This window comes from Varroa jacobsoni, unplaced genomic scaffold, assembly GCF_002532875.2.
Source record: "Varroa jacobsoni isolate VJ856 unplaced genomic scaffold, vjacob_1.0 scaffold_1118, whole genome shotgun sequence".
In the NCBI taxonomy this organism is placed as follows: domain Eukaryota; kingdom Metazoa; phylum Arthropoda; class Arachnida; order Mesostigmata; family Varroidae; genus Varroa; species Varroa jacobsoni.
Window position 1 is genome coordinate 122,615 of NW_019214020.1, and position 22,728 is coordinate 145,342.

Consider the following 22,728-nt stretch of genomic DNA (forward strand, 5'->3'; position numbering starts at 1 on the left):
AAGGAATTTGTTCCCTCTGTCATTCTTACATCATACTATTGCCAATAATGATACTTCAAAGATATTTCACTATGTTCTTCGTGACTCGACAATAATACGGCCGTACCAGATACACGCTTAACCTATTATCATGGCTACTGCGTTCATATTTTCGATGGCTAAGCTCTTGCGTCGGACGGCTGCAGCCGAAGAATCGATCCAAGCAAGGAACGAAGCTTGGTGCCTTCGAGTCCTTTTATCGTCCAAACCGAGTAGCCGTATCACATGTCGATCATCGGCCCTCACATTAACGATTTGCCGCAGTCTTACTCACCGCCATGGTCGTTTAACTGGGTAGAATCTATGCTTTTAGCACCTTCAGCGACGGTGCGTCGTTGCGGGCCAAAGCAAGAGGGTTGGGGCTCACTGTGATATGGTAGAGGAAACGAAGCCATTGATTGGCCTAGTGCTTAGTTATATCTATTTACGTCAACACGCATATACAAGGGAGACTGACACGGAAAGAGACCAAATATCAGCGCCATTAAGGCGCTGATGGAGTTCTCATTTCAGTTGTTGCCACTTCCTTATCTGCGACTTCTAAGGGGCGTTATTTGTCGAGATCAAGGAGAACTGCGAATATGTCAAGGTTTATTGGAGGTTCTTTACAAACATGAACGCACTGTCCGTGAGGAGTGGTCGCCTTGTCGAGTCTTTGGCGGCCTGCAGGTAGCCAATGTAGCGTACGAGACTGGATCTCGAATTCTGGTGAGCTTTTGTTGATTTGAAGTACACGGTGTTCTTTGAAGCGTTACTAATAAATAGTATTTAAAGAAGGGATTTATCGAAATATTTACCGAAAATCGAATTAGGTATGCGCTTCATAGTCATTTGACTGTCCAATTCAGAATCAGAGTCGCTTGATATTAGCTGCAGATTGCAACGGGAAATTCTAACGCTATTTTATTGTATCTATTTGCTTAAATCTGTAAGCTTTCTATAGTCAGTTTACAGGCAGTATTTTTCAAAATCTAAAAATCTTGTTGCACATCTTCGGGCGATCTTTGCGGTGATAGCGAGGCTGGTATCATACACAAGTCTTGTGTTCGAATCTTCCGCAGAAAGATTTTTTTAGGTCTCTGGGAAAAACGGACCTTCACAGAGAGGTGTTAATGTGACAAACATACCGACGATGTAACGGGCGAATACATAGAAACGGCGTGGCTACGGGCCAGGCATGCGTACCTTACGGCTTCTGTAATTGTTTAAAGAGACTTTAGGACAAGCTGTGCGAGACTAAGATAAAACATTTAGCAGTTCATCTAAATATTTTCGCCTAGATATTTTTTTTACCTGGAGTGGAAGACTATCCGTGCGGGTATGATGTAGGTGTTAAAAAATGTCTTAGTGACCATTGTTTCAAATCGAAGAAGCGCTTCTGGTTGTCTTAAACTTAAAATCTTAAAGGTTCTCTTTCGTCATCAACGTCGCCACAGTTTGTTTGCATAGTCCCTTCTAAAAAAAAATCATTCGCGTGCAGAACAATGTCCTTCAGTATGACGTACTCGTGGAAAGCATACGAAACCTGGTTGAATTTATCAACCTATTCACATCGCTGAATGCCTTCGACGTCACGGTCGAGATTTCGGTTCAGGTGAAAAACTTCATTGAAGCATTGTCCGGTGTGGCGAATTCGATCGAGATAGCAAACGGGCTGTCGCGGTTTCCCTGGGAGGTGATTGCCGAAGAGCTTGTTATGAAGGTATGATATTGTCACAGTAACCGCACCCCAGTTCAGTAGGCAGGCTAACGTAGATTGATTTCGATAGAATTTTGCAAATATATATGTACTGTTTTTCTATACAACAACGTTTTATTAGCTGAGAAGTAGCTTCGCCTAATAAATACTTTGTTAAACAATCAACAGTAAAAAGTTGAGAGTATATTTATAGCTAATTTAACTATTTTGGTTTTGTGTATGTCTACGATTCAAATGAAATTCAAACTGCAGGCGCGTAGTAGAAGTTCGGACGAGCCTCAACTAAATACTTTTACCATTGACGACATTCCAAAATTGGAAGACATAACACGAGTACGATTTTTAAGAAGGGATCCTGGCAGTTCGTGCAAAAGATACGCAGGCCTGCGGGCCAGCACCGACGAAAAGCTTCTTATACGACTAAAACAGCGTAACGTGAAATATTCCGAAGAGAAAGCAATAGCCTCGGTCATGTTCGGAATGCCTTGTGTTGAGTACGTCTCGTTTTTCTGCACGCAACAAGCACACGTGTTCCTGCAGGTCAGCGTTTTATGAACAAAAATCGCTTTCTTTTTATTTAATGATTGTTCGACGGTAAGGTCGTCGGTGACGTAAACTGTGTCTCTGTTGTTTTAAATGCGTGTAGGAGCCAGGTATTGATGATAGATTTATAAGGATATCGGCTACCTTGTGAATTACTGAACAAATCGATAAAAAAATAAGGTAGAAATTAAAAAAAAAAAAACAAACGCCTGATAATATATCGACAGGCGTTCCGACTACCCGGGCCTTCCTTGAAACAATCTGTTGCTATGTGGTACATGGTCAATCTCATATATAATCCTCTCACTATGAAGCCTACGGTCGAAGATAAATTACTCTGTTGAACTAGCTGGGCATTTAGTTACTGCTAAATGGCTTTGAATATCGTGATTAGGAATGGGTAACTGAAAGTGTTGATGTTGACAGAATAAGCTGTAGAGTAAGATATCAATCAATATATATATATTTTTTTTTTATCACTCAGCGGGGTCCTGAGGGTCCTCTTCTATCAGACCTCTTCTCTCCGAAAAGTAAATTTCGTTGTTCAGAGCTGCTGGAAGCTGTGAACGCCTTGGTCAATGCTGTGAGCGCACTACACGCTCTAGGAGTGATCCACAGAGACGTCAGGCCCGACAGCGTGTACTATCACAACAATAATATCAGGGTTAGTAGAGATCGATAGCACCAGTCGTCACTTAGTATATGCGGTTGTAAATACCGCGTAATCCGTATCGGTCAAACATTGATTATTTGTTGGGATAAAGGACAGCTGCAAGCTGACCCAGGTCAGTGATTCAATAGCCTGAACGTGGTACGTAATCCAGCCATAACATTACAGAATTAAATCATAAATATATATCTGAAATTAATACTGAATGGTACCTGTCGTGTCCCTTTCAAAGTTCGCGAACGTAGAACATGCAAGGGTCTGTATTGGCAATTACATACGCAACAAGGAATGGATCTCGACGTTTTTTGTTCGTACATCAATGGAATTCTACACAGAAGATTACAACAGATGGTCACTATTGTCCCGGCGAGAGTTTCAGGCGCCAGAGATTTTGAGCGGTAGGGCGTACGGCAGAGCAGTTGACTGGTGGGCTGTGGGCGTCAGCCTATTCAAAATGGCCTGCGGTCACCTACCATTTCGAGAAGGGAACGAATCTACAATTTTAAGACAACGTATTCTTAGCGACGAGGTATATAGGTGTCTCTATTCAAATACTACGTACCGTCGTTTTCTTCAAGCATCTGTAACTTGATGATTAAATCCGAAAATAGAAGAACTTTATATAAATTTATAGAATGCGTCCACTAGGGCAAATCAAACTGCCTGCAAAGACATACATATTGAAAACAATGTCGATTTCGATATAATTAAATTTCAGGTAAAATGGGAGCCGAGATTCCGACGAAGGAAAACGCAGTTTAGAGACTTCGTATTAGGATTACTCATGAAAGATCCCACGCAACGGCTTGGGTCGAAAGATTATAGGGAAATTCTATATCACAAGGTATTCAAGCTGCGAAAAAGCAAAAGGTTACTAGACATTTAAAACAAATTATTTAAGCACAGAGACAGGACTCATAGCGTTCATACGTTCACAAGAATATTGTCTACTGTTGAATTAGGGCTAAAGCTAAAAACGAATTCATGAAGCCATACTAAACCATTAGATACGTTTAATACCGAAGTAAAAACGAACTCTTAAAGGTCCCAGTTAATAATGCTTGAAAATACTTAGGCGCCTTAGTATCTTTTTACAGTTGTAGATAGGTGTAAGCTTGGAACATAGGTAGTGGTAGTTTACTTGTCTACCTAAAGACGTAGCGTTTCACCGAAATTCTAGTAACAAATTGATTTTCTACGTATTCACCGTCACCCTTATAAATTTTCTCCCATCTCTCAACCAATTTATTTGTTCAGCCTCGCCAGAAATGTTCAGGTGTTGAACTCGTCCAGCCCTCTTCTGAGCTCCCTTCATTCACGAATTTCATCTACCGGTGGTCGAAACAGGCGACAGTCCGTTTTGAAAAGATACTCTGGGCTTTGCAGCACAACAGAAGCATAGCCACATTTTTCAATATTGTTATGAAAAGAAACGACTTTATTACCGATTTACTATCGATACCTTAATATTGTAAAAAGGTAGCCTCGAGTATTCGATGCAACTGGGCCATACAGGGGTCCCATATAATAGGTATGGGTTGTTAATTGTGCGGTGAAATTGCAACAGGTTTATGCAGAAGAGAACGCTTCAAACGCCATAGAGGCAGACAAACAGTGCTTAATATAAAGCTAATGTTTAGAAAATTACGCTCCATCATAGCCTTGTTGCATTTATTCGTTTGGAGGGGTACCGGTTATTTCGATGATCATCTTATCAAAGGCCAGTTGTGTGATCTCAACATATGGCCACGAAGACAATGGAGAGTTTCAACGTATCCATTTCTTTGAATACAATTTTATACTGAATGGTAGCTATATGAAAGAAGAACATCGATTATGTCTCACTGATCTTTATAATAGTAAGGGAAAAGTGTCGCTGTTTAGCGCGGTATTTATTCTGTGAAGTCACTGATGCGTAGTAGTACGCACTAGTTAACAAAAATCCCTACGAAGGAGGTTTACTTTAGATGCCGCTGAAAACGTATTGAAAATGAGTTCCTAAAGGGTAAAAATAGAACCGGAGACTATATATAATATAATTTTAATTTCTTTGCATTTTATGGTATATTAAGTCGCTTAGGTAGACACTGCAAAATTGCATGTATTTCTAAACTACCCTTAATAACTTATATTATCATAAACAGATTACGGCACAACAGAATTTTATATTGGTTATGTCCAACGAAATTGTTTTCATTGCCATGAACTGCCAGCATCATTGTCGGGCACATCAAAATTATGATATATAATATAAACTATATGAATGTGACTAAGCCTATAGTAGAGCTGAAGTATAAGTATTCAGCAAAAGAACAAAATCTCGTAGTAGGGTAACAACAACAACAGCCGCATGGGTGGAAACCATCCTCCTGGGGCATTGTGAAACGCCAGGCGCAAGACGAGCATGTGAGCGATGACGCCACCAACGTATAGCAGCACAGCCAATAACAAACCTGCCTAGCGGAGGGAGCCGACGGTTTCGTGGATGTTTTGAGGGATTACCATATTTTTACTTTGTTGCTTTTGCCCTCCCTGTCGTGTCAGCAGAGTACAGTATATTTGGCTTAGTCGCTGCAGCGACGCGCAGATACTTGATGTGTAGAATTGCGCTGAGGTAAGAACAGGAACAGAAATCTACGGCAGAGATCTGCCGTACCTAGAGTTTGTTAGTTCGGTTAGATGACGCGAGGAATCGCTCGAGCAGCGGCATTACATGTCATAAGAAGTTGTTATGCAATGCAAAGTTCTTCGAAAGCTGTTGCGGTGGAGGCGGGTACAGCCCGCACAAGTCTTTTCTTAATCAGTTTCTCTTGCGTAAAACAAGACGCCTGTACAGGTGGCGCTGGTGTGGGTGGCAGAGGAACCAACCAGTTCCCGAAACTCAACTACCAGCAGCAGCAGCAGAAACAGCAACAGCAGCAGTCGTCGTACCATCATCGTTGACGATGAGCTACGTGCGTGACGTAGACGTTGCCTGAACAATCAGCCAGACAGGCGGAAACGTTGCAAGCAGCAAGAACTGTTTTACGCTTAACAACGCAGTAAGGGCACACAGATAGAGACGACGGGACTACGAGACACGGAGGCACGAAGCAGTTGGTATAACAGTGACAGGAAAAAGGGAAGCTATTGAGGCCGCCGGCGAATGGTAACCTTTACCATCTACAATCCCTGCAGTCTACCAGTTCAGTGATCGGACAAGAGATCAAAGAACATTTCAGAACAATGCTAATCACTCAATGCTACTCAATACACTGTGATACCAGCGTTCGCGATCCGCAGCCGGGTCCGCCAGAAAATCCAACAGGTCAGCAATAGATGCGCAGGAACGAAAGCGGATGAACGTTTGTTTTGTCTTTCTATGCCACTTTTTGGCAGTATTTATGGCTGTCCGCTCAGGAAACGCAGCAGCTTGTATCTTCTCTGCGGAGTCTGGTTATAGGGAGACGAGCAAGTATCTCTGGACGATAAAGATCAACAGACACTCGCTAGAAAACCAGAGAGGCCAGCGATACCGGTATCAAGCTTCTTGGGTTTGACGGAAACGACTTCTGTTAAATCAAGTCCTTCAGGTTTTTTCTACGAGTGTATGCCTTAGATCTATGCGGCTCTTACGCAATTGTACACACATGTATATATTTGCCGTATAATTATGAACTGTATGTGAGAGGCGTGCATAGCGTTCACTTCTCCGCCAAGGATAACGAAAAAAGGAAATTGGCAGCTGATAGTCGCAGCACAAACAAGAACAACAGTATTACCTAGATAATTCGATAGGACATTCAAGTAAGCTACGTGTTATTTCTGTTGCTTCGTATGATTAGTTTTTCTTAAGCTGCTAACGTATGCATAACACGGACAACGATGGCACAGCAATTCTTATCTAGCAATAAGCCGTAATAAATCTGTACTCCAGCCAAAACGGATCAAGCCAGTGCTACTATCGTAAGCTAATAAACTTACCACCATTATGTAAAAAAACAGGTGCCTATTGTAATTTTGCACTGAAAAAAATTGTTATTTCATCAAAGTTAAGCAATTAAGCAATGACGGTTATTGTTGTACGTTAGTGACCCCTCCTCCCGCAGTGAAGTTCCGGCAAAGCGCCGAAAATGAAGCGCAGACGGCCAAGATGAGTGGAAGGCCGGAGATGTAGCTTAGGGCTCTGCAGTAAACGTTGTCTAGTGTGTGACTTTGTCCGATCTAATCAACTTTGCGTGCAACAAAGCTCCGGCAGAATGAACGGAAATAAGAAAAAAAAAAAGATAAAAGGAATAAAAAAGGAAGTCGCGATTTGAAGTTTGTATACCGCGTTCTTTCGTTGCCTGTTTCACAAAGTTTAAATCAATTTTTTTAATCTGTTTTTTGGGACCTCTCAGCCGCAACCTCAGGAAGTCGAAAAAAGAGGACTACAAACCATTCGATGAGCAAGCCAGTGTTCGTAGCGAAAAGGAAACCCGACTCAGGGAGCTCAAAGAAGTAGGATCATTGGTAATGGTTCCGCGAGAAACGTTTGTGTCACTGCAGTGGAGAGGACAATCAGTAGAGGGTACGGAAAATAACCTAATTTTATGTGGGATTCTCAAAATGTCCATAGGTAATTTGTAAAGGTAGTTTACACTAGCATTCATAATTCATAGTTAGTAATAGTAAGTTGTCGTTGTTCCTCTATACCTTAATGTGAAAAGGAAATTATGTATTCACTCAACTCACTCAAACGAAATGCAACTATTTTCATTAGATTTTTTTCTTTCATTAGTATTTTAAAGCTGTTGCTTTCTATTCCATTGCCGAAGTTCCCTGTAAAATACCTGCATCATTATTAACGCTACGAACGTTTTGAGCGTAGGTTTTTTAGAGTTAACTATCTCGTCAAGCGATGCTCTTCGAGCACCGTATTGTTTCTACTTGAAGAATAAACAAATATCCGAAAACTAACTAAATTAGCAAAAAAAAAACAGCTATCATTTAAATACAGTTGGTTTCAGAAAACAATTCATTAACATTTTATAAAGGAATGGTTTTAGTTAGTGGCGATTCCATAACGCAGTCCACGTCGTACGCTAAAATACGTTAAATATGACCTAAGTTGTTACGAAAATAAAAATATAATAATTATGCTTCGATGTTGAATATGTATGGGAAAGTTATGGGACGGTTCTCAACGAGGAACACCTTATTATTGCGAGCAAGTAGCAATTACGAGCGCTTATTGAAACGCTCCTGGGTACTCTATGCATTCTCCGTAGATATACACCTTCGTTCAATACAACGTTGAACTGTAGGGCATAATTTAGTTTCGCCGTAACTTTTGTCTGCCAGTTGGCAACTTTGTTATGGTATCAGAAGTATAGCGGAGCTGAAATTTGTCGAGGAATTATCATTGGGAAGTTGCATTAGTTAGCGAGAAAAGCAACTCCACGTTGCACCGAAGCCTTTAAATTAGCGAAGTTTCAAACATCGTATAGTGTTACGTATCTAAGGTCAACAAAATAATTTCGACATACCCTCGTAACCTTTAGTTGTAGTTATCAGAACTCGGGGGTCTGAGCTGAGTCTGGAATCTTCGCGAATGTGGAACTCTGGACTTGGTTCTAGCAAACGCGTTAATGGTTAACCCATACTTGAGCGTACTGTGTTAGAAACCGTTGACCAACCAGATAAAAATCATTGTTTGGGACTATTTGGGTTTCTATATCGCTACCATTGCAGCATTAACGATGGTTAAATCTGCTAAATTGGGTTCCAAAACCGTTCACTCGTTGGATAGTAGATTATCCACATCAAGCAAGAGCACCCTTAAAAAGAGGCCTAAAGAACTTGCAGGACGAACGATCTAAAGGAATATTGGACCGCTCGTCCGCGTGCAACAGCTATCGAATCTGTGCTGGATCGGGAAACTCTCGATATCACCGACCCAAGGACTAGCCTTCGCACGAATTTCTTCGGGTCATTATTGTCGGCAATGCGTAGAAACCTTTCGGTTACGGATTACAGTGCTTGGGCAAGACGTCCCATGGCAAAGAAGCTCTGAGGAAACAAAATTGAGAACTCAAGGAAGCCTGGCTTAATTATCCATCGACGAATCGTTTTCGGCGTGAAAATCATGGACTAAGTAATATCGACTGAGCTCTACCCAATAAACTAGGATGCACATTTTTGTAACCTGTATGTTTAATGCATTGGCGTTTATTATTGCTACCATTATTAGTTGCGAAATTAACGAAACTGCTGTTAGGCCACCTTCAAGTCGTTCTAGATATTTTCAGGTAGAATGCAAATTTCGAAGGCTAAAGCCTTTTAAGGATCGAATAGTAGGTTGGCTGCCGTGTTACCTTTCCACGCGGTTAAATAATATTAACAGTCGCGGTAAGGCGATCGGTTTCTCTTGAAGACTAATTTTTAAGCATACTCCTTATGCTACTCTGTACGTGGCGTCAATATTGTATTGTATTGTAGTGTATTGAAACGACGTCATTGAAGCCCATCATTACCTAGTAGTGCTTAGTGAATCAATTTTTGGGCATAAAACCTGGGCGAGTCAAAGCCGTTGAGTAGGGCTAACAGCTATTCATGTAGATGAGATATTATTTTAAACGTTTGCAGTTAGCCTTCTACAGATCCAATGGCCTCGTAGCAGGATAGGTTGTAGATTACAGGTATGCAAGGGTGCAGTTCCGAATGATCTACGAGACGTAGTGTATGCGATGTGGTACATTTTTCCTACCGATGAGCAGGGACAAACAGTAAGATCTTCACCAAAGTCATGAGAAGAATGAGTTTTGAGATCAACGCAGAAGCACTCCGTCAATTGTGGGGATGAAGCTCCGAAGCCAGATCTTGTCCCGATGCAACCGAACGAAAGCGGTGTGAAATTTTGCGAGTACTCAAAAAAACCGCACGTTTCGAGCAACTAAGGGGAGACCATAAGTGTCCACCTATTATTTGAAGACAAGCAATGCCAATGTACGCTAGTATTGGACGGCCTAGGATGTCTAGTTGAAAATTATGCAATCTCCTGAAGTATTCTTCGTGGAGCAGTGATTTAAACGCCTGTACGATATGTAAACGGTTGTATAATGTGTTCGAATGAAAAACAAGGCTTGATCATAAGAGGTACCGACGTATGTTACATGGTAGGCTGTGTTTTGCTATGCGTGAACCCTATTCGTACTGGAAGAATGCGTACACATGCAGACGTAAAGGCTCGCAGGCACTACAGTTTGAAATAAGAATTATCACTGTAACGTCTCATTCTAAAAGTAATAATATTGACATCAAATGTGATACGATATGTCGATTCTTTTTTAGAAGTGTCCGATTCTTCAAGTGTAAGTTCTGATCAAAGGAAAGATCGGTTCCCTGAGAGTGGCCAACTTTGGTATCCAGATCAACGTGTGGCAAGTCAGGACGTCGATAGCGGTGACTCTAAATGTACGCCTGTTCCAGACAAAAGTAGAAGAAAGCGAAGTGGGAAAGAGAAAGGTAGAGGCATAAAAGCAAAGCATTTCTGTGTCCCGTGGTAGAAAAACGCTATTGACATAAGTGGAAATTCCAGATTTATCATAGCACTGATATAATAATTATGAGTCGATCTCATTGTTGCATCCAGAAATTCTACGTGTGCGGGTACCTCTATGTCGAAAATCAGACATATATCGTTGTGGCGTAATTCAGATAAAAACATGTCTGTATTGTTAGGTTGTGTTTTGAGCGCCTTTTTATTCTGCTCCATATTATAGCTAGGAAGTATTAATTTACCTGACCTAGACTTTTGTACATAATGGAAAAGAGTTCGATGCGTAGGCAAGGTTAAGTTATAGTTTACATTAACTATATGCATTTTGTCATACATAGTGATCTTTAAAATGCCCCTCGGAGTAGCTCCTTATTCAAGTAGCTGGTTATACTTAGTCAACGATGCATTCCCCGCGAAGACACAAGTACGCTTTATCATATTTTGGCCGCCTTGTTTACCTTGCAGGTCCGCGAGTCACTTCTCAGATGATATTGAATTGTGCAAAATCATGCATTTCAAACGCTTTCTTTGCAGTGCAGAAGTTTGCTATACACTCGGCTGCATCTCGAGGACCGCTAGTCGTTTTCTAGTAGCTTTTCAATACGTTCTAGTAGACGTCTAAATTTGGCCTTAGAGCTATCGCTAGATTGGCAAGATCCGCCTATAGCAACATGTCGCCCCTAGCCTATTGCAGTCACGATAACGCATGCTCGAATCATCATATTGGGTTGAGAATTTTTTTATAATGTCAGTTTCAATTAATTAAAAACTTAAAAAAATCAGACCGACGAAATACGCGTTGAGATCGCTGGCCGAAGTGTTCGTCGCTGACTTCTCTACATCAGAAACAGAGCTTATAAAGATTCGATGGAAGAGTGTTGTGTGTGATTCACGATCAATCCAAACAGGTAATTTTTGTATTCTGGGGCCGTGAATGAGGACGCCGACAAGTCACTGTCGCAAACGAAACTTTTATCAGTTCCGTACGGAACAACAGTTTCTCTACAAAACAACTCTTGTCCTCACGGTAAAAATACAGTTGGCTAAGCCAGCTATTCGTGAATTAGTCTTACCATTTGATAAATAAAAACAACTGATAGAAAACAATTGATAAATTGTATTGCCAACTGCCATTTTTAAAGGACTAATGAACTGAAACGTTAATATTCATTTTTATCTTAATAATTTAATATTAAATTATTCTAAAAATAGCATATTATTATATTCTAAGGATAGTATATTTTTTATGCCGTACTGTTTCATTTCACTGTACCCTGTTGTTTCTTTATCACAGATACAGAACATATATATATAGCCATATAACTTCCCCATCTATCCAGGTAAATTTCCGTGAATTTTGAGACGAAGCTTCCCTTTCCGATTTCATCTGTCGTTGTGTTGTGTGTGATAAGCGTAAGAACATCTACGAACTAGTAAAAACATTGCACTAAGTTACATTAAAACTTTGCTTGTACTAACGCAAAACGAGCGCACGTTTTTGGGCTGTACGTAAGTAACTCTCAAGCTTGCGCTTAATTTCATTACCTGCATAAATTATTGAACGGCTTCCAGCATCGGGTGGGATTATTTAATTAAAGCTAATGCGCCCCTCCTCTTGACACGAAGCCTTTTTCACGCTAACTAACCCATACACGTCCATCACGGTAATAGCTGTTGTTTATTAAGCTCATTGAATTTTCGCCCATTGTCTGCGACGACAATGGGATAACACTAATAAAGACAACTATTACAACTGTCTGCCTACAAGAATACCCTGCTTTGGTCCGTATGATGACTCGACGTAAGATTGTGCGCTCCTGGTCGCGTTTGTGTTCTTTTTGTCGGCAGAAAAATGACATCGCACGATATGATTCCGAAAAGAGCTGCCCTCTCTTTCTGTGTGAGGTACAGCGTCCTTTTCGCCTTCGCGAGGTCGTAATTGTGCCATTTATAGAAGGCTGATGGCGCTATCATAAAAAACGACAGGCAGACTTCGTGACTCTCACGTTATAGCGTTGGTCAATTACTCCCTGTTCACACTTATGGCCCTTTTCAAAGACAGTACTGTCCTGTTTTCGCTCTCGCTATTTCTCAATGCGCGCCTGCTGTTGTTATTGTCCGAGGTGCGTCGTTATCGATGCGTAGGATGCCGTGGAAGTGTTATCTCCGCATTTGTTGAAGGTATTTAAAAACACCCGGTTATCGTAACAGTCCCTATCTGCCAGTACAATGTAGAGTCTTGAACTCTTCTCATTGACTTGAAGCAGTTATTCGGTAAGTGCGAGAACGAAGTACCTACCGTTCAGTCGCTGCAAGGATGTAATATTGATCACCCAGGCATGCTAGTCCTTGTTTAAGACGGTGATTGTCCCGTGTTTGCTAGACATAGCACGTCAGCCCTGATTAGCCTAACGCCTCCCGCATCAGAATCAGATAAACTACATCTGCATAGCATATAGAGTTGTCGTTGACTCTTCCTCTATTATTCCTTATATTTTGTACGGTGTTTGCGCGGGTAGACAATACAAGGTAGGACAAAGGTACCGCAGGCCTAAGCCGCCAAGCGAGTTTGGAACATTATACTGGGGCCGGAGGCGAAGGCCTGATGTCCGTGAAATCCGTACCACAAGCAGGCGGTTGATCCTGTTTACATGTTACTTAGGAAATTGTGCTCGTAGAGTGTCTGTGCATTACGACAGCTGTTAAAAGCTGCCTGTGTATAGTTGTACAGTTTTCCGTTAGTTCTTTGACGTTTTAGCGGAGAAATTTGAGCGGCAAAGAGGCAAGAAAAAATAAAAGAAACCTTAAATTATGCTGCTAGTTTGGTTTAATTAGTGACATGGTGGTAGTGCGTTTAATGTATTAATACCCGACGAGATGTGGCAGTTAGCTTTGCTAGGGCAGTCGACGATGGCTCGTGTTATTGTTTTGGCTGTTGTTGTTGACCAGTGTAAGTCTATTGCGGAATGATGAATGTCATGGCGCGTTAGCTACGTCGACGTGTGCGGGTGGGCTTTCGAACCTAGTAGTAAGATGGCTCGGTTAGCTGGCAGTATTGGAGCAGTCAACGTAGTGATGCAGGGATGGGTGGCTGTGGACTGTGGTCAGTTTACGTCCACGCAATGCTCTTTATAGGGTTCCTCTGCTGCTCTAACCAGCTCCTTTCGTAGCTCCCGCAATAACCGACAACCAGTTCCGCAGGGAGTTCTACCGTCGGCGAAATTGCCACATTGCTTTCCGTCGGGACCCCTGATGCACGAACATGTCCACTGTCCATATCTATGAAGCCAGACCATCAGCTGTTTTGCAACCATGCGCCTACCAACGCCGGATAGGAGAGCAGTGCTACTACTGGAAACTTGGAAACGAAATTGGGCCTAAGTAATCGAGGGAGTAATAGTTGGAAACTGTTAAGGCCCCTGTCTGAAAAGGCCTTCCACGTATGAGCATGTGAAGTAGATCCATGGACCGTCGGCTGCAGCTACTGCAGGGTGGCAGAGTCGGGACGAGTGCCTTTGGTTGGACCTGATAGCAGAAATTACGCACGAACGGGGGAAAAACTGGGGTGACGGCGTCGGATAGAATAAATATAGATAAGAAAAGAAAGAATGAAGTTGTTGTTTTTGTCAAGGAGCAACATTGGTCTTGTTGCGCGCCACACTGGTGCTGCCGTATTGTGCAAGCAACGGTTTATCTGATATTGTTGATTCATATTCTTCATATTCTCGATAATCGGTTTGTCATTGCAGTATGTAATACACCGCTAATATACCTGCTACACCGCGTAAATTGAGTATACTTTTAGAAAATAAATTTGATGATAATATGGTTCCGTTTACTTCCGTTATTACCTGGGTTGTCTCGACAAGTCATAAAATTTGCTCCAGTTTGTTCATTTGTCAGCTAAGTAACCGCGCCAGATTAGGCAACGATACGTATTACCTATACTTGTCCTAACGTATTTACTCAATCTCTTACTGCTGCTTACTGTAGTCATTCATTGCTAACTTAAATTTTACCCTGAATAATTGCGTTCAACCTATTACCGTATCGTAGGTTACACACGCTCACGTAAAAGCAAGAGCACTTTAAAATCGTAATGTGTGCTTGCTTTATTTTTTACATAAGGATATTTCGAAGTTCAACCCAGCGGTCGCGACACAAGCGAACGCGACTCGTTCAGACACTGTCTCCCAACTGATGGAACCGTGTCGTTCTATATTCCGGATTCGGACAATTGCACAAAGTACAGTGTACCCTCGGGATCGTTTGACATGCAAATAGTGTGTATCAAGACGTTGTCATGCACCTATCCGTCTTCGGTCACTTGCACAATGCTGTATAATATAAACAGATAAATGTTACAGGCGTCACGAGCAGTGCTACTGCCGCAGCTTATCGTCGGCTTGCTAGTTTCATCGAAAGACAAAACATGCCCAGTTTCCAACCTAGATCGCTCAAGCTCCCGTAAGTCTGGTAGACAAGTACGCTACCACTGCACCATGCTTTTAGCAGACGCAATATTAATTGGTAAAGAAATCGTTGTGTGAGTTTTTCATTCACTAAAATAGAGTACAAGGCTATTATGTTTCACACACAGTGTATACGCACAGATTACATACGTCGTATTACACAGGGGAGATTTTCACTTGAGGATAGGTGGCGAGACCGTTCGATTTCCTTATCTGTAAACTTTAACTTTATGACTGGGCCGTCTAATAATCGTTTAACCCGGGCAGTGTCGGTGGCGCCATATTTTTTGTTTAATATGTGTCGTCTTAAATATACACGAAGCGTACAAAGGACTAAATGGCATAAGTAGTTAGTAACTAGTTAGCGCCTACTCAAGCCAGCTAAGGTCAACGGGCAAAGCAGAACTTATTCAATAACGAATAGTCATAAAGGAGAAAATTACGTTGAAATGCAACTAACAGAACCGAACAGTGGTAAAAGAGAAAGCTGTCAAGCACCGATTGCTTTGCCCAGCAAATAACCATCGAAAAGTTACTCGACCGCCCATTTGACCACCTCTTGCATCAAGTGGTACTACTTTTAGGCTCACTGATCAGGACAACAATAATATATTATTTTTGACCTGCACGGAGTATCTAATAGACATTTTATCGGCTTCGGATTAAAATAGCACCTGGACAGCACGCGTTCTCGTAACACTTTATGCAGTGTCTGGCCGATTCAGGTAGATTGCCTATTTAACCTAAAAAAAACATACCTTGCGGCCAGATGATCATAGGTAATCATATCTATTTTTAATGGGCGTCCCATTAGTAAAATTGGCCTGCTCCTCGATCTCTTACTTATTTCGTTGTTGTTCTTTGTTACTATTTCGGGACAAAACCTGAACAATAATCGATGAACACGTCGTAAGTTGGTGGTGAAAAGATTCGACGATACGGTTTCCGACGCAGATTTTTTGTATCAAAATTAAAAATTTTTAAGTTAAATATTCTCCTACAAAATCACTGTCTTCCAGTGATTTTGTAGGAGAATATTTTCATGAGGAGATGATCATTTCGCGCAGCGCAATGGTTTTTTTTTTTTTTTGAAAAAAAAAAGTCGCAAATGACATAGGCACGCTGTATGTCGTATGATGATATATCAACCTTAGCTAATCATTAAAGGAAGTTTTTTTTTTGGCGTGTGCATTTATTAACAGGATTATACTTCCACTGTAACGTTCCTTTGGATTACTATTGTTTCGTACAAAAATTTCCCTGGTATGACCAACCGTATGAGAACTATAATATCATATATATATATGATAATACATCCGTTCTTGAACTAAACTCATATAATCATGGTTCGAAAATAGCAATAGGGTCATGCGAGCTACTGGCTGCCGTCACTTGAAGCACGCCGCAACAAAACAGCTGAACAGTTAGGCCAATTATTCAGGTCAAGATACAAATTGAACCACTCACTCGAATCGGGCTTTAAAATAGGACGGCGGCACGGTACCACAGGGACCTGTTAAAAAGAATCAGGTCGCATTCGAGCTCGGCACAATACACACTCATATAAAATATCAAGCATAAAAATGTGTGTTAGCGATCACAAGACGTAAACAAAATCCTAACGCGGGTAGGTCCATGCTTCTGTCGAAGAACACCGGTACAACATGCTGAGAGGGTCTTCATATTTAGGTTGCCGAACTATTTAGATTACACGAGTTGTCAATTAGCAAATCTTAGCTCATCAGCGGCGGAGCTTCACCTTTCAAGTGAAGCTGCAGAGAAAAAAACAAGGGCGAGATACATTTTCTCTAATGGTGTAATCTGAAATGTTATGGAAATGTACTGCTTCGTCAACAAATAAGGCCACATTTTTGCAAATCAAATGCATGATTTCATAGTGAATGCATCTTTGTTATTTACATTGATAAGTGTAACTTTCTATCGTAAATTTCGTCACAGTACAACGTACTTATCAATAATAACCCGTAAATAAATAAGGTAACATTTGGTCTGGCTACAGTATCTTCTTATCTTCCCAACGACAGCAACATAATGATCATCTGAATTTTATTACGTTTCTTTAACCTGAACACTTTGTCATTTGGCAGAGCCCGAGAATGGAACAGCTAGCGAACCGTCTAGGGATAGTTAGGGATGAATAGTTTTCCCGTAAATATAGAGGGTTATAGGTGATGATATCGGCCTACCATTGTCCGAGCTGGTGACGAGGATTTTTCGTTTGAAACTAAAGCGAACTATTGAGCATTTTAAAAAAAGTATATATATATATATAGCCTGCAATGTAGGTGTACTTTTAGTTTGTTTCATCAGATGAGATGTTCAGCTATGTTAATTAGGTAAGAGGACACACTATAGTGCTGAACGATGAAATGAATTGCTTACGTGGTGATAATAATGTTTCTAATTTGCTTCTATTTCGTCACACACGCTGCGTTAGTAGGTGCTGATGGCGCGGCTTGAATTAGCGATACTTGGCTTTTGGGTCAGAGACCCAGCCGTGCATTTCTTCAGGTTTGCATCTGTCAGATTGTACTTTTACACACTGAGTTTCTACTTGACGTATAACCAATTGTCGGACCTTCTTTGCCGATTTCAGATGTTTGTTTGCAATCAGTCCACCTTACCTTCCCTCTACTCAGACTTACTTTTAAATAACGATAACTACAAACGTTAACAATCTACCTGCACCTGCTTGAAAGATCCATTTCCACGCGGGAGACATATGCATGTGTATATGTTAAGTCTTTTGCAGCAAATTCCTGACGATAACAACGTTCTCTTTTAGCTTTCTCCGGGCTGATCCAAACTTGTTTGCTTGACGGGTTGCTTTTCGCTCTGAAGAGCCAATTGCCTTTAAGCACTTGCCTTGTTCCGTGAGTCCAGTTCAACATTAGGGAGGGACCACGGACAGGGTGCCTCGGTCCTCACTATTCTTTTCAGACATCCGTGGTTAGACGCACTCGGCGCGACGTTGAACGAGGCTGCCCTTCTTGTTGTCGTTTGTTGTGAATTGATGCGGTCGTTGGCGGTGAGTAGCCAAGCGAGCGAAAGCCTGGACATGCTTGAGCCTTTTTCATCGTTTGTCTCGTTTTGCTCGTCTCTTTGAGTGAGATGCGTCGCCAGCTCGCTTACTGCGCTATCCCTACGTTTCGTAGACTTCGGCTGAAAGCAGGCCGCGCTCCTCCTTTACGGGGGGCGTGCAAGCGGCCTCGTTCTCAGTTTTCGTTCTACCGCACTCTAGGGATAGTATTGGTCAGGCAAGCGACGTTGCTTGGCCACTTCTACCACTGTACGACCTCGCGGTCCATCCGACCGACCAAGCGTCTTTCTGCTTGGCGTCTACCGCCTCAGGGCTCTCCAGGGAGTCGAGGCCTATTTAAGAGTTTATTTATCATCGCAGTTGTTACGCACTGGGCAGTCGCTTGCGTGTATGTGTGGTCGTCGACACACATGTGCTTCTTTGACTGCTTGCGCGAGTGCGTATGTGTGCGGAACTGGAAGGCCAATAGAAAACCCCCGGCACTGCCGCATAGTTCACATCGGGGACGTAGTAGACAATAGGGGCAGGGCGGATGACAGCGGGCGAATTCCGGGAGCCAAAGAAACACGTAACGAAACGGCTAGCGCTTGGGGGTATCGGTGTGGGGTTCTGGGAAACAACGACGACTGGCTCTGGCCAAAAGAAGCAAGAGCATTCGTAATAACCTATGTACATAGCCCGAGGGGCCCAGAAGGTCACCCGGAGGGCTTGAGCAAGCGGCACAACGCAACTTGGGCGCCCCGTTTGCAATGGCAGCATCAGCAGCCGTAACGGCACCACCACCGTCACAGCTATTCAGCATCCGCGCTGCAGTAATCGGACACAACAGGCCCGGACACATTGGGCCGATTTGGCGATGGCCGATCGGGATAAACAGAGAGGTTGAGATGGTGTGGGAGAGGCTAGTAGAACGAATTTTGTCATGGAACCTGGCACCACCGCTGTTGCCACAGCTGCTCTTTTCGCATATTACTTGCTTACTGTAAAAGCTAGTCCGCTCCTCGCCCCTTATAGATGCCCCTTTTCGAACTTCGCCTTTCGAACTGGCCTGGCCGCCCGTACAACTCAAGCCTCATGCAGTAGAAATCAGCAACAACAACAATTTGGTACATTCGAACTTAACCACGGTCAGCTACCATTCCTGCTTCAAACTGGAACAAAAATAACACTTTGAGCGAATAGAGCGTCAAGCAAAGGGTAAAAATAAAAGACCCAGCGAGCAGTACCTCATCGTTACGTTGTACAACTACAATCAACAAGTGGATCTGTAAACAGTAATTATTCTTTGGCTGCGCAACGCAATTCTGTGACTTTCTGTGAAAGGCGCTTTTTAACACTTCGCGGGATACCTGTCTAACCGTGTACATGAAATCGACGATGATGCAGAGTGCGACGGTTTCGCAACCGCTGCTACTCTGCAGAGGTGAAAGTACGATCCGCTGGCGTTTATATTTCCTCAGTGTCGGCCGCGAGTACTGCTGCTAGCCTGACGACCCGGAAAAGTTCCCGAAAGTCATCCGGTAACAATGCATAGAAAACAGTACCGCGATAAGTTGCTGCCGTGACCATCAATAGTATGGCAGAATCACTTGAACTTCATCTCTCGCATTCTCCTTCCCGATCGCTCTTTCAGCTTCTTCTTTACTTGTGCACATGGCGTGTATAACGTCATACAGCCAGCAGCGAGGCAACTATTGCGTCGGTTGGGCACTCGCTGGTTCATTCAGCACGTGGCGCTGCCTGTACTATCGCGACACCAGGAACGCCTCCGACCGGTTTCGCTTAGGGGTTTCCTTTGCATTACGGCGTACATAGCCAACCATCTCATGTGAAATGACGCGGGGTAGAGCACGGGTCGGCGTCATACTGTGTGTGCGTTCATGTGTGTCGTTAGCGCTCTGTGAGCCACTCCCGGCTCCCATACGCAGGCCATTCTAACTGATTTATCGCACAAACACTAGCTTTCACCTTCGTCACCTGAGCTAGTGACTTGACGCTCAGGGGTTCGTACGCCGTAGCGCGACGAATGTAGTACGATAGCTTTTGGTGTGCAATGCTTACTGCTGCTATTGCAGAACTTCAATTTCACAGTCTGCTGCGATTGTATGGCCTTCAAAGGCGAAACAGCTACCCCAAGCCAAAACAGGGCAGGGTTCCATTGTGCTGTGGGAACTCCTTTTCTTGTAGACATAACGCACGAACATTCGACAAAAAACGCAGAAGATATAGTTCCTCACCTCAGTCCTGAGGGGAGAACTTTTTTTTCTTTGTTGCCGTAGTATTATTATTATTATTATAGAAGTGTACACTCATCGGGTCGGTTGGCCGACAGTCTGTTTCGCGATATCTAAGTCGCTACCGCTATCATTGTTACCGATAGTCCAGCTGCAGCAGTGTCGCTATCTCTGGTTTCGTTCTTGTAAAAGCTAGCTAAGAATAGCAGGAAAAAGATCTGACGCTGCGTGGAAGAAAAGTGGCGGATAGAAACGAAGCGGGCGTACATGAGAACAGGAGACCTCCAAACGAAAAATGCGCATCGAATCAAATACTGCAGTCAAACTAAATTCTCTATTTAAGACTTTGTTGTAACTCGTACAAAGAGCGAAATACTGCGATGGGAAGTTTCGCGTCAATGTATGTGTACGGTCATTGCCGCATGTGTTAGCGGATCATTTAGAATATCAGCTAATTTGAACGCAAAACGTTAATGTTGACTGCGTCAAGGTAACAGCTCTTATGAAAAAAGACTAATATACCATGGGATTGGTTACGATATATTCATCAGTCCTGCAACATGAATTTGCCCCGTAGCGCTTGTATTTTTGAGAGCAGGCTCATTCTGAGAGTGTTTGGGATCGTATACAATTTCAATATATTAAACCTTGAAATAGAGTCACTATTACGACAAAAAAAACAAACCATAGTTGTTCACCTTTTTTGCTAACACGTTATTATCTGTTTTTCTCATAACCAAACGAATAAGTGCTCTAAATGGCCAAACTCTTCAAAATCAAGTTTGCCCCTACAAACCCATTGCTCTTGGCGTACTAGGGATCGTATCAAAGTTATCACGATTAGAAAATGCGATTATTTACACTGTGTATTTTGTATATTGTTTGCCCTTTACAAGATCGGTGTAATTCCTATACTTCGATGCCGACAAAATAGGAAAGTCTAATCACACGCAGAGTTTATTCGGAAATATTGTCCTTTATAGAACAAACCTTCCAAATAGAACAATAAAAAAAAATCGCATATAAAGCTGTTCTGTTTCTCGTTTATGCTTTTTTATGGAGTAACAACTATCGAAGAATTAACGCCTGATTCGGAAATTGTTATAAAACCCCCCGGTTCATGCCCCAAATTTAGTACTTGAACCCCGCTAACACCCCCCAGCCCGCTAACAAATTCGATTCAAGCTGATCGCAAATATTGCTGAATTAAGATAACCCGCTTCTATACTACTGCTTTGTTTGGTGTGTCAGTCTTTGCTTCACTTGTCGAGTCGCCGGTCGAAGTCCACTTCTGCGATAGCCTCGATGAACCCCACTAACATTGATATTAGCAATGCGTTAGTCGGCAGAATCGTGGGAGTCAACTATCAGTTTAATAGAGATCGATGTGTAAATATGACAGACGCGTTTGCACTTACGTTACGAAATTGTGGCATTTTAAAATTCCGTGCAGCAAACAAACCGAATTCGGTTCTTCTGGCTGTTCACTTTGATGCTAGGGAAATTACTGTGAGGATATGTTCGCCCACGGAAGGGCAACTGCACGGTAAATCCCGGTTACTATGCCATTAAAAATTTCGACTCGCCCGAGGGCAACCTTTGGCAGCGTTATTGCCAGGCATAACCACTACTTGTACTACAGCAGCCTCCAGAATTTGTGCAACGTTTTCAATCCGAGTCAAAACGAACTTCCGTCGAAAAAGTTCTGTGCCTAACATCTTTAGCAGGGCGCAGATACCATCTAATATACAACTCCTTTCCAGCTACCTCAATCGGCCGATGTAATGATAGTGAACGATGATGTCAATAACATGATCGATAACTCACGACTGAAAGCTTGAGTTAGGCCCATTTCGCAAAGACGTAGGCTTTTGCTTAGGCGCTTGATTTCATGGACGTGGCAGACATCGTGCAGTATCAGGCAGTTAGAAATGGCCGGTTCAGAGGTAGATTTGAATCAATATTGTCCAGATAGTGTCATTCAACGCACATAGGATTAGATAGGGTGTAATTCACAACATACAGAATATATTGTAATATTAAGAGTATAGCGCCCATCTAATTGATGAAGGAGAAGCTAAGCTTTGATACACTGGGCTTCTCGAAAGTAATGATATGAGCTGGTTATGAAGTTACGGATTGCTGACTTTTATATGCTCAGCTAGCCCGGAGAATCTTACGTACAGAAGAATTGACGATTGTTTCAAGTCGTAATCAACCATATTTTGTTGTTGTTAGATGATTATTGTACTTTCTCTTTTAGTGCTAGCATTTATTAAACATGGAAGTACGTTTGAACGTATCGCAGTGCTAACATTACTAGCCATAAAACTTACTACGCTATAATCTGTGTTTTGGAGTAATTTTTTGTTCCTTCCCATCATTTCTATGTCCTATTGCACATATTTTCATTTTGGACAAACTTACGAATTAAACATACCCTAAAAAATAGACGTCCTCACACGAAAATGGCTCATTTTAAAAAATCCCT

At 42.3% G+C, this 22,728-nt stretch overlaps 1 protein-coding gene across 4 annotated transcripts; it reads left to right on the forward strand.

The window, feature by feature from the left end:
- The first annotated feature begins 392 nt into the window (after window positions 1-392).
- On the forward strand, window positions 393-10,659 carry LOC111266809 (uncharacterized). 4 transcript variants are annotated; one of them, XR_015313556.1, is made up of 8 exons: window positions 393-747; window positions 1,520-1,741; window positions 1,991-2,278; window positions 2,766-2,945; window positions 3,184-3,480; window positions 3,670-3,795; window positions 7,331-7,500; window positions 10,263-10,366. XR_015313556.1 is itself a non-coding variant. In XM_086971070.1 (8 exons), the coding sequence occupies exons 1-8, from the start codon at window positions 535-537 to the stop codon at window positions 10,475-10,477; spliced, it is 1,737 nt and encodes a 578-aa protein (XP_086827196.1). In that variant the 5' UTR covers window positions 396-534; the 3' UTR covers window positions 10,478-10,659. The 4 variants fall into 4 exon arrangements, 2 of the variants coding, with proteins under 2 accessions (XP_086827196.1, XP_022700342.1); XR_015313555.1 differs by lacking the exon at window positions 10,263-10,366 and adding an exon at window positions 8,664-8,802 and having other exon boundaries at window positions 394-747; XM_086971070.1 differs by having other exon boundaries at window positions 396-747; window positions 3,670-3,821; window positions 10,263-10,659.
- The last annotated feature ends 12,069 nt before the right edge of the window (window positions 10,660-22,728 follow it).

Excerpts from the sequence above, each read along its gene's own strand:
- LOC111266809 (XM_086971070.1), top strand. The coding sequence starts at position 535 with ATGGAGTTCTCATTTCAGTTGTTGCCACTTCCTTATCTGCGACTTCTA. Across the intron at positions 2,279-2,765 it reads AAGCACACGTGTTCCTGCAG|CGGGGTCCTGAGGGTCCTCT; the intron begins GTCAGCGTTTTA and ends TTTATCACTCAG. Across the intron at positions 3,822-7,330 it reads AAGCTGCGAAAAAGCAAAAG|CCGCAACCTCAGGAAGTCGA; the intron begins GTTACTAGACAT and ends GGGACCTCTCAG.